At 40.9% G+C, this 18,324-nt stretch overlaps 1 protein-coding gene across 5 annotated transcripts in view; it reads left to right on the top strand.

Annotated features, from left to right (window-relative positions):
- The window catches only part of ULK4 (unc-51 like kinase 4), a 488,957-nt gene that overhangs the window by 88,569 nt on the left and 382,064 nt on the right, over window positions 1-18,324 (top strand). For all 5 annotated transcript variants that reach the window (XM_072153427.1, XM_072153424.1, XM_072153426.1 and 2 more), the window contains one exon: window positions 14,911-15,018. In XM_072153427.1, coding sequence (XP_072009528.1) covers window positions 14,911-15,018 — 108 coding nt within the window. The remainder of the gene's footprint in view (window positions 1-14,910; window positions 15,019-18,324) is intronic.

The raw sequence follows: 18,324 nt of genomic DNA, 5'->3' as shown, positions 1-18,324 counted from the left end.
TTGTATGTAAGTTGAAACTGTATATTTTATAACTCAGTTCACTGAGTCAGCTAAGTGCGGGCGATGCCCAAACATAGGAAGCGCTCACCAACACACAGATTTGGATGATTAAAACAGTAAAGCTTTATTATTGTTAATTTCATAAAACCATCTAATTATATCCTTATCACTTAATTCTTATGATCATATGAAGCAAACAATATATTTACTGGATATTGTAGCATCACTTCTCTATAGAGAGACCATGGATAGGGCCTAACTTTAGTTTGTGGGAAACCCCCTTTAACTAGGGGATCCACCTGTAATACAAAACACAAGTGATCAGACCCTCTAGGGTTAAAACATTCTAGGGTTCCTAACAAAAAAAAAAAAAAAGTATCCCTGGACCTCTACAGCATACACTGTTTCACCCCAATACAGAGATCTGTACTTTGCTGAAGGCTGATCAGAAGGCTGCTGTCAAGATCAGTGGTAGTGGATCCTCTGTACCACCAATGACGTAAGCCGAAACCTGGGACCGGAGTCTAAGTGGTACCGGGTTTTCACCAGAGCCCGCCGCAAAGCAGGTTGGACTTATTGCTGCTTGGTACCACAAGCTTGTTCCACAGGCGTGACTTCGTCCATGGTGGTGGCCAAGACGAAGTACAGAATTGTAAGGCAAGTTTGTGTTTGGGGACGGGTAGGAGGTCACAACCGGTGGCACAGAATCAGAGTCAGGGATGTAGCGGAAGGTCAGGAACAGAATTGAGGTCACAACAGGAAATCGGAATAATCACACAGGGCATCAGGAACAAGCTTTTTGTTAGGCTATGAGGCACAAAGATCCGGCAAGGGACACAGGAATGGTCTGGAATTTATCAGGGCAGTCGGCTGGCCAGCGGCAATTATCTGCGCGCTGGCTCTTTAAATTTTACAGAGCCGGTGAGCGGGCATCGCTGGAGCCGGGAAAGGTGAGTTACCCGTAATATACCCGTGACAGGTGCTACCTCTGGTGGTGATCATGGTGTGGATAGCATGGTGCAAGAGGGCAAGAGTACAGTGTGGAGAATGTTGAGGAAAAGCAACTGGACTGTAACAATAAATCACTTCTTATTATGTTGTTGATATATAAATGTGTAAAATAAAAAAGTTAAAACCCAGACCCATCTGTTTTTAGAATTGCGTAGAATTAAGCCATAGTTTGTGCCTGTTCAGGCTTGAATTGGTGCAGGCTATAGCTAGTGCACTGGTTTGGGGAAGATATGTGCTGTGCCAACCTACTCTGCAGCTCAATAGAGCCCCCTTTGCGACTATTTCAATTTTGTAAACCAGAAAATTGGTGTAGGAGCCCAGATAAATATCACCCTATGAGTGAGGTCGTATATGTACCACATTTATTTTCGGATCATTTTAGACTAGGCTTTTACAACTAGTAAAGGAGAAAGTCTCTACAAATGTGGGCATTTAATATTTTCCAGAAAATAAGGGAAATCGTACTGTAGCCCAAATCTCTTCCAGTCATGATAAGTCTAACCGTGGTGTTAGTTTGTCTTAAATGACTAATATCTAGTTACCGTATATACTCGAGTATAAGCCGACCCGAGTATAAGCCGAGGCTCCTAATTTTACCACAAAAAACTGGGAAAACCTATTGACTCGAGTATAAGCCGAGGGTGGGAAATGCATTGGTCACAGCCTCTCCAGTATGTAACCTGCCAGCCCCTGCCCCAGTGTATATAGCCTGCCAGCCCCTGCCCCAGTGTATATAGCCTGCCAGCCCCTGCCCCAGTGTATATAGCCTGCCAGCCCCTGCCCCAGTGTATATAGCCTGCCAGCCCCTGCCCCAGTGTATATAGCCTGCCAGTCCCTGCCCCAGTGTATATAGCCTGCCAGTCCCTGCCCCAGTGTATATAGCCTGCCAGCCCCTGCCCCAGTGTATATAGCCTGCCAGTCCCTGCCCCAGTGTATATAGCCTGCCAGTCCCTGCCCCAGTGTATATAGCCTGCCAGTCCCTGCCCCAGTGTATATAGCCTGCCAGTCCCTGCCCCAGTGTATATAGCCCCCCCCCTTCCCCGTCGTGCAGCACAATAATACCGGATGGATAGCACAGAAGATATACGGGTGCCGCCAGAAAGGCGAGTTTTGATTTATTTATTTTTTTGACTCAAGTATAAGCCGAGTTTGGGTTTTTCAGCACATTTTTTGTGCTGAAAAACTAGGCTTAACTAGGCTTATACTAGGCTTATACTCGAGTATATACCTTTCTGCTGCAATCTTCTGATTTCCCATACACAGTGAGCAGCTCTTTGTGCTTATCTCCTTTTCTGCTTCTTAATGTGTATCAGTGACTCAATTTCCTTTTTTCTTTTGTCCAGACTTCTTGACCCACAACATTTATTTTTCATTCTTTCCCCTGCACTCAAAAAGATAATATACTTTCACTTGTGAATCAAATGTGTAATACTGTTAATAGCCAATTGACCAGTCAACTTTTATTTGCTTTTAAAGCATATGATCTTTGGGGGGGTCAATCAGTCTGTGTAGAAACCAGCTTCCCAGAAAAAATTGCACTAGAGCAGTGGGGGCGAATCTATGGCACTGGTGCCAGAGGCGGCACTCTGAGCCCTTTCTGTGGGCACCCAGGACATCACCCCAGAATAAAGTTCACCAGACAGAACTCAAAGCATCCGCCTGCAGAATCTTCCTACAATGATAGATGAATTTGCCCTCCTCCTTTCAACTGCGTTGGTGTCCTTGGGAGGCTGAAGTATTGAAAGTTGTCAATGAACAAGGAGAAATGCATTACTTCTTAAATTGCTGCGCTGGCACTTTGCAATAAATAAGTGGCTTTTGGTTGAAGTTTGGGCCCTGAGGCTGTTGTATACGGCTATACGATATATATCCATAATAATATACAGGTTCTGACTTGCATACAAATTCAACTTAAGAACAAACCTACGGAACCTATCTTGTACGTAACCAGGGGACTGCCTGTATACAGACATATGTCAATGGTTCTGGGGTTTATTTTATAGGAATGAATTTTATAGGCTCAGCTCTATTCCCAGTGCTATCAGTTAAAGGGTTTGCCTTTCTTTTTTTACGAATTTGTAAATAATCCCTAAATGCTCCTCAAGTAATTGAGCAGCCCTGCATCTGACTTTTGTAATGTGTGCAGGCAATGAGGCAAAGACATACGTACATAGACAGACTCGACATACTTTTTACATCACCTATAAGACTATTTTTGAGAACATTGTTCTCTTCCTAGGGAATCACAATCCCCCAACATGTCATAAGAGGTAGATAGAAATAACAAATGATGTGTGAATTAGGGATGTATCTGAGGGGTCTATTGGTTATATACAGTACTCGGTATCACATTGGTTTGTGTTATGAACTGTTCTACTTGGTAAACCTATCCAGCCAGAATGTAGAGTTGTGCATAAAGTTCAGTTGATTTTATTTATGGACTGTAAATTTGTGAAAGTGATCAATAAAACATTTTCATATGCACGTTATATGTGAGTAATTTGCAATGTCAGTCATGTGAAACGCAGTTCACTTAACCTACTGTCTGAGCATTGCTCAAGGACGGCTTAATTTCTGTTAGAAGTTTTGACCTTTCAGTAGATTATCTGCTCAATACATTGAAGGGGAGGGAAACATTGATTTTAGAAGGTCATGTTTTATAGACACAAATCACGTGCATGGATTTCTCTCTGCACAGCATTTAATAATGAAATGCTTGAGTAAAGTGGAGCTAAACAAATAATATACTGTGATGCATTGCTGCAAGGTTTCTGTGTGCAGGATTAGGAGATCCTGCTTTATTTTAACTTTTACATAATGTAATTTACTAGACTAAAAGCCGCATATTATATGACTTACATGTTCAATGCAATGTCATAGGAATGTTCAAAATTTGCATTTAGTATGGATAAATGCATAAAATATTTCATTTTTTTTGGCTTATTCTTTTTATTTTTAAGTATTTTAAAGGAACTCTACCATCAAAAATCGAGCATACTGTATTAAACCCTTGACACTTAGTTATAGATCCAGGTGCCGTGACTGTGATAATCTGCTTATATTTGTTATCAATGGCCTCCTTCCTTATAAGATCAACTTTTAACATTATGTTAATGAGTCTGAAGTTCTATGGTGGGCCTAACCAGAGCCACCTCGTGCAGCGTCTACATAGAATGTTACATTGTGCACGAGCACTACCCCTCGATCCTTCCTCCCACTGTGTGCTGAAACATCCTCTGCTGCTGTGAGATGACAGCAGGCTAAAGGGAGGGGGAAGATTACTGCAGTTGCATGTCTGGATCAATGAGTAAGGGCCAGTTCCCATCTGCGTTTTTGCTTCTGTTTTCAGTTTTTTTGAGCATCAGTCAGTTTTGAAGGATCAGAAACTCATATCTTGCTCTCTGTTAGTGTCAGTTTCTGTTTTTTCATAGCCTTCCTTTTTTTGTGTTTTTTAAAATTTATTCCTACTATTCGATCAAATAATCGAAGGTCTAATTGAAGAAAAAGTGGACACCTTTGCTAGATCTTTAAAAAAAATTCATTATTTTTTAAGGGAAACTGCAAAACTGAAGTCAAAATGCAGATTGGAACTGGTCCTTTCCCTGGTTTATTCTTAATTTTGATGTTAAACTTTGTTTTCATCACCTATTCCCAACTTATTTATGAATGATGTACACGAGACAAAAACATAGTTCATAAATGACTCTATGTAAACTTTTTCAATTTTATCCATTCATGTGTCCAAATTGTCTATAACATTAGGCATAGTGCTTATAGAAAAAATCTATACATAGAGGCAGCCAGAAGGGAGCGGGCGTATGTAAACATGTGCAATCTGGAGGTCCCCTGTAACCGGGAGCATTTATTGCATATTTTCTTGCCCGTCATGCATCATTTATAAATGAAGCTGACCTTTCAACAGGCAGAGAAAAGCAGCTCCATCTTCAGTGTGCTTGAGATATTATCACTTTTTATCTGTGCTTTTATCTGTATTAATTCCTCACTGTTTTTTAGTCCTCTGCCTGCTGACATTCAACAGGAAGCCTTCTTCCTGTGGATAAAAATGGCTTGTTAGAATCAGAACTGTGTGATATTAACCTCTGAAGGACCAGGCACTTTTTTGGTTATTTGTGTTTCTATTTTTCACTCCCAAAAATCTGTATTTTTCACTCCCAAAAATCTGTAACTTTTTAAAATTCTTCCATGTAAAGCGCTGTCCGAGGGCTTGTTTTTTGTGTAACAAATTTCACTTCATAGCAGGGGCGGACTGGCCATAAGACCCACCAGGAGAAATCCCGGTGGGCCGACTCGTTTAGGGCCGCTCCGACATCTGTGGGGCCGGAGAAAAAAGACGATGGGAGGCCGGCTCAGCGCTGCAGGGACTTCCCCCTGCTGTGCTTCTGTTGTCCGATGCCATTGTCTTCACGTGACCCGCGTCATGACGTCCCCCGCGCAGGCCTGCTAGATTTGAAGGCCCGAGCCTGCTGTGAGCAGTCGCAGGCACCACCCGCGATCGACCCCCCCCCCTTTCCCTCAATCGCTAGAAGGAGAAGGATGCAGGGTGAAGATGGCAATGAGAAGAGAACTTACAGGGTAAGTGACTGTATACATGGTAATGTATGGCTGGTGTGTATGCTACGTGGGAATGTGTGGCTGGTGTGAATGCTACGTGGGACTGCATGGCTGGTGTGTATGCTACGTGGGACCGTATGGCCGGTGTGTATGCTACGTGGGACCGTATGGCCGGTGTGTATGCTACGTGGGACCGTATGGCCGGTGTGTATGCTACGTGGGACCGTATGGCCGGTGTGTATGCTACGTGGGACCGTATGGCCGGTGTGTATGCTACGTGGGACCGTATGGCCGGTGTGTATGCTACGTGGGACCGTATGACTGGCGTGTATGCTACGTGGGACCGTATGGCTGGCGTGTATGCTACGTGGGACCGTATGGCTGGCGTGTATGCTACGTGGGACCGTTTGGCTGGCGTGTATGCTACGTGGGACCGTATGGCTGGCGTGTATGCTACGTGGGACCGTATGGCTGGCGTGTATGCTACGTGGGACCGTATGGCTGGCGTGTATGCTACGTGGGACCGTATGGCTGGCGTGTATGCTACGTGGAACCGTATGGCTGGTGTGACTGAGGTGTATGTTACATGGGAAACTGGGGCGAGGCGGCTGTATGTAGCTGTGTTGTATAGTACTTTATAATAGTGATATTCTTGTACATAGGGGGCAGTATTATAGTAGTTATATTCTTGTACATAGGGGGCAGTATTATAGTAGTTATATTCTTGTACATAGGGGGCAGTATTATAGTAGTTATATTCATGTACATAGGGGGCTGTATTATAGTAGTTATATTCCTGCACATAGGGGGCGGTATTATAGTAGTTATATTCCTGCACATAGGGGGCAGTATTATAGTAGTTATATTCCTGCACACAGGGGGCAGTATTATAGTAGTAATATTCCTGTACATAGGGGGCAGTATTATAGTAGTTATATTCATGTACATAGGGGGCAGTATTATAGTAGTTATATCCTTGTACATAGGGGGCAGTATTATAGTAGTTATATTCCTGCACATAGGGGGCAGTATTATAGTAGTTATATTCCTGCACACAGGGGGCAGTATTATAGTAGTTATATTCCTGTACATAGGGGGCAGTATTATAGTAGTTATATTCTTGTACATAGGGGGCAGTATTATAGTAGTAATATTCCTGTACATAGGGGGCAGTATTATAGTAGTTATATTCTTGTACATAGGGGGCAGTATTATAGTAGTTATATTCTTGTGCATAGGGGGCAGTATTATAGTAGTTATATTCTTGTACATAGGGGGCAGTATTATAGTAGTTATATTCTTGTACATAGGGGGCAGTATTATAGTAGTTATATTCATGTACATAGGGGGCAGTATTATAGTAGTTATATTCTTGTACATAGGGGGCAGTATTATAGTAGTTATATTCTTGTACATAGGGGGCAGTATTATAGTAGTTATATTCCTGCACATAGGGGGCAGTATTATAGTAGTTATATTCCTGCACACAGGGGGCAGTATTATAGTAGTTATATTCATGTACATAGGAGGCAGTATTATAGTAGTAATATTCCTGTACATAGGGGGCAGTATTATAGTAGTTATATTCATGTACATAGGGGGCAGTATTATAGTAGCTATATTCATGTACATAGGGGGCAGTATTATAGTAGTTATATCCTTGTACATAGGGGGCAGTATTATAGTAGTTATATTCCTGCACATAGGGGGCAGTATTATAGTAGTTATATTCCTGCACACAGGGGGCAGTATTATAGTAGTAATATTCCTGTACATAGGGGGCAGTATTATAGTAGTTATATTCTTGTACATAGGGGGCAGTATTATAGTAGTAATATTCCTGTACATAGGGGGCAGTATTATAGTAGTTATATTCTTGTACATAGGGGGCAGTATTATAGTAGTTATATTCTTGTACATAGGGGTCAGTATTATAGTAGTTATATTCATGTACATAGGGGGCAGTATTATAGTAGTTATATTCTTGTACATAGGGGGCAGTATTATAGTAGTTATATTCATGTACATAGGGGGCAGTATTATAGTAGTTATATTCGTGTACATAGGGGGCAGTATTATAGTAGTTATATTCCTGCACATAGGGGGCAGTATTATAGTAGTTATATTCCTGCACACAGGGGGCAGTATTATAGTAGTAATATTCCTGTACATAGGGGGCAGTATTATAGTAGTTATATTCTTGTACATAGGGGGCAGTATTATAGTAGTTATATTCTTGTGCATAGGGGGCAGTATTATAGTAGTTATATTCTTGTACATAGGGTGCAGTATTATAGTAGTTATATTCTTGTACATAGGGGGCAGTATTATAGTAGTTATATTCCTGTATAAGGGAGGTAGTACGAGTTTCTTTCTCTGTGCTGTACATGTTTATTTAGACCATCTATAAACAGTTTGTAACTCCACCCACATCACATGGCCACGCCTACTTGTTTTGACACCACCCACAGAATGGGGCCACTTTAACAGTTTTTTCCAGGGCCACTTTAAATTCCCAGTCCACCCCTGCTTCATAGTGACAGTGTTTGATATTCCATTCCAGGTACAGGCAGTCCCCTAATTACCCGAAGATCCAAATTACAGACGACCCCTAGTTACAGATGGATATCTTTGCCCATTGTGACCTCTGGTGAAGCTCTCTGAATGCTTTACTATAGTCCCAGACTGCAATGAGCAGTTGTAAGGTGTCTGTAATGAAGTTTCATTTATAATCCTTGGTCTCATTCCAGCAAAGAATATTGAAAATCCAATTGTCAATGGGACAAACATTTTATTTTCTGGAGATACAATTATAAAATATACAGTTCCAACTTGCATACAAATTCAACATGTGTACAAACCCAGGAAACCCATCTTGTACGTAACCTCGGGACTGCCTGTACTGGGAACTGGGAAAAGAATTCCAAATGCAGTGAGATTGGTGGAAAAACGCATTTAGGACATTTTCTTGTGGGTTTGGTTTTTACGGCTTTCACGTATTGTGCTTTAATACATCTATTCATTTTTCCATCTTCTGGCGCTAATAACTAATTCATACTTCAGTGTTTTCTGTGAGATGATCTGACGTTTTTTGACTGTCCGCCAGATTTTTACCACTGCCGCCAGCTTTGCTAGCACCAATCACGGGTGTTGACCCTTCAAACTCCCGGTGGTGGTAAAAAGCTGGCAGCGTATGGGCGCCGATGGTCGAAAATCGTCTAATGATTCAAATTTATTAACCCTTTCCTGCAGCAGAACTGTATACAATAGGTGCCTTGCCACTTGTGTTTTAATTAAAACTTTTAGGCACTTTCCTGTACAGTATTATAAACATGATAACATTATTCGGGTTGGTTAGTATGAGTAAGGAGACACCAAACATGTCCAGGTTTTCTTATGTTTTACTACTTTAGCAAATAAAACACTTTTTTTAGGAAACCACATTTGCCTATATGTCTCCTTCTGAGAGCTATAACGTTTTTCTTCCTCAATCAAAAGAGGATTATTAGGCCTTGGTTATTGTGGGAAAAGGGAATGGTTAGATTGGTACTATTATGGGGCATGTCTAACTTTTTGATAGCTTTCTATTACATATTTTTGGGAGGTAGGAAGCACTAAGATTTCAATTTTTAATTAGTTTTTTTATATTTATAAAGCGGGGTTAAAATGCAGTAACTTTCTGGTTCTGAGTTGTTACAATTGTTACATTGTTTAATATATGAATAGCTCTGAATGGTTGGGACTTATCATGTGATAAGCTGTTTAAAGCTCCGAGCAGTGGAGTAATAGACAGTAAAGATGTAGATGTACAAGTATAAGCATATGTTCACTTTACATAAAGTAGATAATATTACACAAATTCAAGAATTTGTGAACCAGGCACAGGTGGGTCATGGGTGTTGCTGAATGGAGATTAAGAGAGTAGTCATTAGGATAAATATAAGTTAAATAATGAATCTCTAGGCCTAGTAAAGGGAGAGATTTTCTTAATAATTAAATATGGAACTGACAAGCCGGTAGTAGAGAATAAAATAGCTGTGTTCGGAATAAAGCTCTGCTTGGGAACGTCTAGTGAAGCAACAGTATATCAATAATCTGCAGGTGTGCATTCAGCAAACAGCAAACATTAAATATTTCAATTTCTTCATGAAATGTTAGTACAAAATGAATGGAAGATGTGGTGCATATTCATTACATACAACTGTGCCTGCTACAATGTTGTCTTCATACCTTTAGTTGTGTTCCAAGTCAGTATGAATAAAGTATGCCACAGGCATTTTGGGATTCTCCCAAATCCTGCTGGACCCACAGAGGTATGCTGTTCTGTGCATTCAATAAAATCCATCAAATCCACCTCAACTGACTGAATATTTTAACAATGGCTCTGCAGCACATGGATACAATCTTATAAAACATTTCTCAGGAGGCTTTTTAAATATTTAGTGATATTTACTCAGATGCCAAAGCTCTGAATATTGCATGAGTGTTTCTGCCTGCTGATCTTACAACAATAAATATTCAGATGAATTTGTAGAAACAATTATATATGTTTGTTTAAATACCTCCAGAACAGAAAGCCATGGCGTATGCCGGGCAGATAATGTAGAGGTATGGCAAAAAATTGACAGGTCTACTCTTCTTCATGCATGTGCATACAGTAGAGAGCAAAAGTTGGACTTATTTTTATGGATGAAACAGTTTTTGTATGGCATGTTGCATGGTTTAGTATTTTATAGATTACCAAATATATTTGCATTAAATATTCTCTCCAATTACCGTATTTTTCGGACTATAAGGCGCACAAAAAATCCTTTGATTTTCTCAGAAATCAAAGGTGCGCCTTATAGTCCATTGCGCCTTCTATATGAACTGTACTTACAGACAACAGCTGTCTTGAACTGTGCACAGGTCTGCCACCTGCTGGTCATTCATCCTTATAATTAGGTGCGCCTTATAATCCGGTGTGCCTCATAGTCTGAAAAATACGGTAATTTCTCTTTCTTTATTTCTTCAATGTGAAGAAACCACCCCCAAAGTTGCCAAGACTTTCCTCTCTCTCATACAAAGGGGGGAAGGCGGGGGACAGGCTTTCTGTATCTTAAAATTGCGTGGACTGCATCACAGAGGCCCTAGATCAGACCTGGGCATTGTATGGCCCACAAACCACATGCATCTCTCTTAGGGCTCATTTACACAGCCGTTGGCGAGGACATACATGCGGCCGCAAATTTGCGGCCTCATATACGTCCCCATAGACGACAATGGCCGCCCGGCGGCGGTACCGGGGAAACGCACCGCACACCAGGAAAAGATAAAACATGCCTTATCTTCTCCTGAGTGTGCGGCAGTGCGCCGCTTTTTTCTACGGAGGGAGGAGGAGTCACCACGGGCATACCGCGTGTGAATGAAGCCTAAGTTTCTCTGACCGGCCCGCTTGAGCTCTGTGAAAAATTTTAGCTTCCCGCCCCGTCATTGAATAATGATGCAATTAGGTCCTCCTTAGTTTTCATTAAATCAGTGTAATGTTTTATATACGTTTTTGTGTAGGAATAGTATGTATACTGAATACAGAATATAGGTATTGAGTAGAATGGAGTTCAGTTTATTATTCTGGCCCTCTAAAACCATTCTAATTTCTCATGTGGCCCCATGGGAAAATTGCGTGCCAACCCCTGGTCTAGACAAAGGAGACACAAACTCTTATGACTGTCGCTGAACAGTGCAGCCTAACTCAGAGATAACATGGTAGTCATAAAAAACAAACATATACTAACCCCTTAACGACCTGGTCCTTTTTAGTTTTTTCACTTCCATTTTTCACTCACCTTCAAAAATCTATAACTTTTTTATTTTTTGACATAAAGAGCTCTGTGACAGCTTATTTTCTGTGTAAAAAATTGCACTTAAAAGTGACACTATTTAATATTCCATGCCGCGTACTGGGAAGCGTGAAAAAAAATTCCAAATGCAGTGATAATGGTGAAAACACGCATCTGCGCCATTCTCTTGTAGGCTTGGATTTACAGCTTTCACTGTGCACCCCAAATAACATGTCTACCTTATTCTTTGGGTCAGTACGGTATTTTTATATATTTTGTCATCTTCTGGCACCAATAACTTTTTTCATACTTTGGTGTACGGAGCTGTGGGTGGTGTCATTTTTTGCAGCTTTTGATGGCGTTTTCATTACTATCATTTTTAGGACTATGCAACCTTTTGGCGATACATTCTGTGTTTATGATTTTTACTGTTTATTAATATTTATATCAGTTCTGAGGGAAAGGGGGTGATTTGAAGTTTTAGTTATTTTATTATAACTTTTTTTTTAAAAAACTTTTTTTATTTTTACTTTTACTATTTTTCAGACGACCTAGGGTACTTTAACCCTAGGTTGTCTGATCGATCCTATCATATACTGCCATACTACAGTATGGCAGTATATGGGGAGTTTCCTCCTCATTCATTACAATGTGCAATTGGCACATTGTAATGAATGGATTGAAACGAGACGGCCTCGGGTCTTTGATAGACCAGAGGCTGTCATGGCGTCTGATCGCTGCTCCTCTATGACGTCACTGGGAGCCGACAATCCATGGCAAAATGGCGGCGCATGGGAAGACACCCGCGATCGGTGCTAGCTTCAATATGCAGCAAAGACTTACCGGCTATGGAGAAGGCTCTGCCCGCAAGCCCTCTCCATGCACCGAGACCCGGCACACGCCGTACTAGTACAGCGCGCGTTGGGAAGGGGTTAAAAGACACATATGCATGTTTTTCTCTCTATCTTACATGAAATATGAATAAACCTTTCCAGTTTTAGGTTAGTTAGGATTACCAAAATTATTTATATTGTCAAATAACAGAATAATGGGAGGAATAGAATTTTTAAGCCATTTTATCCAAAATCTAAAAGTTTTATTCACTAAGATTGCTTTGTCTTTAAACAATTTGGCACAGCCTATATGAAGATGTCAGATATTTGGAAGCTGCTAACATCAGAGTTAATTAGAGACACATTTTTAGGGCACAACTGCAACGCACTGCTTCTTTGTGTTACATCATGGGAAAGTCTAAAAAAATCTGCAAAGATATTGGGAAGAATATTGTGGACTTGCACAAGTGTGGTTCATCCTTGGGTGCAATTTCCAGAAACTTGAAGGTGCCTTGTTCGTTTGTACAAACAATTATTTGAAAGCACCTACAAGGTGGGAATGTACACTCACCGGCCACTTTATTAGGTACACCTGTCCAACTGCTCGTTAACACTTAATTTCTAATCAGCCAATCACATGGCGACAACTCAGCGCATTTAGGCATGTAGACATGGTCAAGACAATCTCCTGCAGTTCAAACCGAGCATCAGTATGGGGAAGAAAGGTGATTTGAGTGCCTTTGAACGTGGCATGGTTGTTGGTGCCAGAAGGGCTGGTCTGAGTATTTTAGAAACTGCTGATCTACTGGGATTTTCACGCACAACCATCTCTGGGGTTTACAGAGAATGGTCCAAAAAAGAAAAAACATCCAGTGAGCGGAAGTTCTGTGGGCGGAAATGCCTTGTTGATGACAGAGGTCAGAGGAGAATGGGCAGACTGGTTCGAGCTGATAGAAAGGCAACAGTGACTGAAATCGCCACCCGTTACAACCAAGGTAGGCAGAATAGCATCTCTGAACGCACAGTCCGTCGAACTTTGAGGCAGATGGGCTACAGCAGCAGAAGACCACACCGGGTGCCACTCCTTTCAGCTAAGAACAGGAAACTGAGGCTACAATTTGCACAAGCTCATCGAAATTGGACAGTAGAAGATTGGAAAACGTTGCCTGGTCTGATGAGTCTCGATTTCTGCTGCGACATTCGGATGGTTGGGTCAGAATTTGGCGTCAACAACATGAAAGCATGGATCCATCCTGGCTTGTATCAACGGTTCAGGCTCGTGGTGGTGGTGTCATGGTGTGGGGAATATTTTCTTGGAACTCTTTGGGCCCCTTGGTACCAATTGAGCATCGTTGCAACGCCACAGCCTACCTGAGTATTGTTGCTGACCATGTCCATGCCTTTATGACCACAATGTACCCAACATCTGATGGCTACTTTCAGCAGGATAATGCGCCATGTCATAAAGCTGGAATCATCTCAGACTGGTTTCTTGAACATGACAATGAGTTCACTGTACTCAAATGGCCTCCACAGTCACCAGATCTCAATCCAATAGATCATCTTTGGGATGTGGTGGAACGGGAGATTCGCATCATGGATGTGCAGCCAACAAATCTGCAGCAACTGTGTGATGCCATCATTTCAATATGGACCAAAATCTCTGAGGAATGCTTCCAGCACCATGTTGAATCTATGCCACGAAGAATTGAGGCAGTTCTGAAGGCAAAAGGGGGTCCAACCCGTTACTAGCATGGTGTACCTAATAAAGTGGCCGGTGAGTGTACAGCTATCATACTTGTTCTGTGTACCTTAAATGTGCATATGTGCAATCCAATAACAAAAGCAAAAGATAATGGCTGAAGGTGGTAAAAATGTGTCATTATCCAGATTAATGTTTGCAAATGCAGATGGGAATGAAGACCAATGTTTTGTTTGGAGGAATAAGCTTGCATCATGTTGTGGGGTTGTTTTGTTTCAGGAAGAACTGTTGCACCTCACAAAAAAACGTGACATAATGAGGAAATAACATTATGGGGGTATTTATCATGGCTTGTATGCTCTGCCTCGGAAATTGCAACTTCTCCGACCCCCTACACCGGTTGTATCTGATGGCGACTATGGCACAATTATACAGCAGGTCATTGCTGTGCTCCGCTACCAGCCGCTGGGATTATTCAGGAGGCTGTAGCCTATTCATAGATCCATGGGGGGATGGGGGCGGCATCAAATACTATGATTAATGTAGCCCTATATGGCAGTTCTGAAATAACATCTGAAGACATCAGCCTGGTTAAAGTGATAGCTTGAGCCCAAATGGGTCTTTAAAAAAATTTTAAGCAAATTTTTGTATGTAGCAGCTAAAGGGCCATAACTTATTTTTTCTGTACTGTAAAAGAATTTTTGCCGCCCAGTACTAAAACTGAAAAAAAAAAGTTTAAGGATCATTTTTTCATTTTTTAGTTTTATTTCTGTGTTTTGTTTTTTTTTACAAACCAGCCTGACCAGCTTGCTCACATGAGTTTTAATTAAACATGCTTTATCTCTTTCTAACACAATTTGTTAACATTTCCATCATATAATGCTTATTTGTGCCTGTAGTGGTTCTCTGTACAGATTAATTTCATGATGCTATTTTTTTTTATAATGTATGCATACTTTTACTGTCTCTGCAGGCAATCACCTTGCTGACTGAGCTGATTAGAGAGAATTTCAGGAACAGCAAGTTAAAACAATGTCTCTTGCCATCTCTTGGAGAGCTAATCTACACTATTGCTATACAAGTAAGTGCAGTAGATATAGAGGTAAAGGGGTTATGCAGTTTTTATTTCACAATTGTCACACTGCTTGTTGCACCTAATGTCTGTGGATACAGTCATGATTGCAGGATCTTGTGTGTCATACCTTTTGGACATCACCTTAATCATTGTCTGTACACAAAATAGTAATGTGGCATTTCATTGCTATGTGACGTGATTACATATTGTCATGGAGCCCAAGATTAAATCTATGTGTATGCAGTGGCACATCTCTAACCTGAGAGTCAGTCTATTCCTTACCTTCCTTCTTTATCTTTTCCCCACAGCCTGATGAATAATAGTATGGAGCCAAGATGTTGCTGCTCCCCAAACTTTTCGTATATGGGGATCAACTGCACTCTTTTGTGTGCCCTGCAAATAGTCCATATCTAACCATATAACGTTCCATTTACTGCAGCTCTGGTCTAAAATGCCCCCTTTCCTGCAGCTTCCCCCTTTTCTGTAGCCCCACTCTTTAGTGCCCCTTCTTCTGAAATGTTAAAAATTAAATGTCTGCAGCAGCCTCCACCCATTAATGAAATGTCCACATCAGCCTACCCAATGAAATGTGAAGAGAATAGAAGAAAAAGGCACGCAGGGGATGGCGCCTCGGGTGATAACGTTTCAACAGTTCCAGATAGAGTATTAGCAGATGTTATGCTCACCTTGTTGCCACTTGATATTAAAGCACGGTATGCCCAACCTGGGGTCCAGTGTTAGTCCAGAATCGATGTTAGTCTAGAGTCGATGTTAGTCCAAAATCGATAGTCCAAATGATAATTGGTTGCAAGACACTAACCTCCTGGGTGTTTTTAGAAGTACAGAGAATATACAGGAAAAAAGTGAGCTCAATTGGGCGCTATGATAACAACCCAAGGAAGCAAAAAATTGTGTCTAAGTTGCAATTTATTGATAAAATCAAATAAAATCAATAAAATTGTGTAGATATACATACATACATACATACATACATACAGCATACTTAATAAATAATAAATAATTGTCCTATTTACGCGTTTCGGGTTCAGAGAGCCTTTCTCAAAATCAGGACAAGAATAATAATTATTCTTGTCCTAATTTTAAGAAAGGGTCTCTGAACCCGAAACGCGTAAATAGGACCAAGTTTTTGCTTCCTTGGGTTGATATCATAGCTCCCCATTGAGCTCACATATTCTCTGTAACCAATGAAATGTCTGCAGCAGAGCTCCCCAATGGAATTTCCACAGCAGAGCCCTCCTCAGTGGAATGTCCACATCTGAGCCCTCCCCAGTGGAATGTCCACAGCAGAGCCCTCCCCAGTGGAATGTCCACAGCAGAGCCTTCCCCAATGAAATGTCCACAGCAGAGCCTACCTAATGAAATGTCATATACAAATAAGTCCTTAAAATATAAGCTAATATGCAATTAGTTATTTAAAATGTTGACCACCCTATTAGAAGAATGCTGCTGAAATACAATGTAATGCACAATTAAAATCATCAGTCCGTTCATTTTCTCTGTGCGAAGCAGACACAGGACAGAAGATGGCTGCTGGTCACATGTCCACATCACATGTCCTGCACCTGCCTGGGCAGGTCATGTTATTTAGCACTATGTTTGGCTGTAGTCGGTTGGTTGCAGTGCATCCAGTATGGCCAGTGTTGTGGTGAGACATCATCTCAGTGATGCCATATGCAGTGATGGCAGTTACACATCATTACTATGGTAACCTAGCAGGGCAGTCTGTTACATCATCACTGGGAGGAGAGCATAAGAGGGAGGAGGGGTTACTGAGAACTAAAGGATCATGGGACTTGTAGTTTACAGTGGCGGCCATCTTGACAACTCCACCTACTTTAGAAAGCCCATAACAGTTCGTGAACCATAAAATCAAACTATTTAAGCTCTATTTTGTAACTAGTGACACTATAGTTTCTGTATCAGATGTTCATATTCCCAGAATACCCCTTTAAGAATCTTGTCTTCGTGGGATTACCCCTTGAAAAATTTGCTTTATTCTGTACACGTTACTATGGGATTAAAATTTGAGATCTTTTTTGCCTGGGAAAACCCCTTTTAATCTTTTATCTTAAAAACTGTGAGTAAACTTTTTTTGAAGTTTAATTTTAGACATAATTAGAATGGTAAAGACAGAGTTAATATTGGCTACCAGTTCCTAGATAATAAAACACAAGCTCCTTCGCTGTAGGTTATACAAATCAATAAACCCCTTGTATTTCATAGCAACAACAGGACTTACTTACTGTACAACCAAGTCCCTGGACTCCTCAGATCGTCTTCTCGTCCAATCCCTGATGCAGGGAATGGTGGGGGCCAGTGCGGGATGATATAAGGGACTATAATCATGACTCCAGGAGGAATACATTGTATGTGCTGGTTTATGCCTGGGCATACCATGGGGCAGAGGTTATTGTGGTTTACCTACACGATGTGAGAGATTACTAAATTATACAATGATTTGTGATAATTTACTGTGTAAAATCTTTCGTTACTTGGATAGGGTTAAGGAATATTGAGCTACATTTTATGCTTCTTTGTACAAAGTTTGACTTGGTTTGCATAGCGGTAGTGGGATCGATTAAGGATTGAATAGCACTGCCTGCTGTTTCAGTGAAATATTCTGCTCAATATAAGGTAACCCTAAACTGGCAACATACATCTCAAGTTTAACAGAAAAGCATTAACTTCTGTCAGTGTTTGGCAAGCATTTCTACAAAGATAATGATCCTGTCATTTGTATCTGTGAAATCATTGGACGTCGTCTTGTTCTCCCCAGCATGAGATATTTCCCAAAGTTTCAACACTCACTTCTGACATCTTTTTAGATAATTTTTCCTATTTTCTCCTTGTCGTTTGTTTCTCATTATTGCACTTTTTAATTTATTGTTTGCTCATCAAGCAGTATGTTTACTATGGTGACAAATTCAAATGATTTTGGAATTGGCACATTTACCTTCATTTACCTTCCTATTTTTTTTTCACTGTAGTTCTGGTATACATTTCTTCAATAAAGTTTGATTAGTCGACAGAAAAGGAAACATTGCTGAATTGTAATATAGAAATATACAGAAATTGGGGCAGCAGGACCCAGAGGCATAGCTTAAAGCTCTTGGGCCTAGATGCAAAAGGTGTTGAAGGACTTTGCTAACCATCATGCACCATTTATAGTTCTACTGCCCCGTTATGTGGCAGACAGGTCTTTGGGCCCCCTCAGGCAGAGGGGCTTTGGTCCAGTACATCATTTTAGTTACATTATGTCATACTTTTGCTGGCTACAGATTTTGCTGTTAT

Source organism: Engystomops pustulosus, chromosome 5 (assembly GCF_040894005.1).
Source record: "Engystomops pustulosus chromosome 5, aEngPut4.maternal, whole genome shotgun sequence".
Lineage (NCBI taxonomy): Eukaryota > Metazoa > Chordata > Amphibia > Anura > Leptodactylidae > Engystomops > Engystomops pustulosus.
The sequence above is the reverse complement of the archived record's forward strand: the minus strand, read 5'-3'. Positions and strand labels throughout refer to the sequence as shown.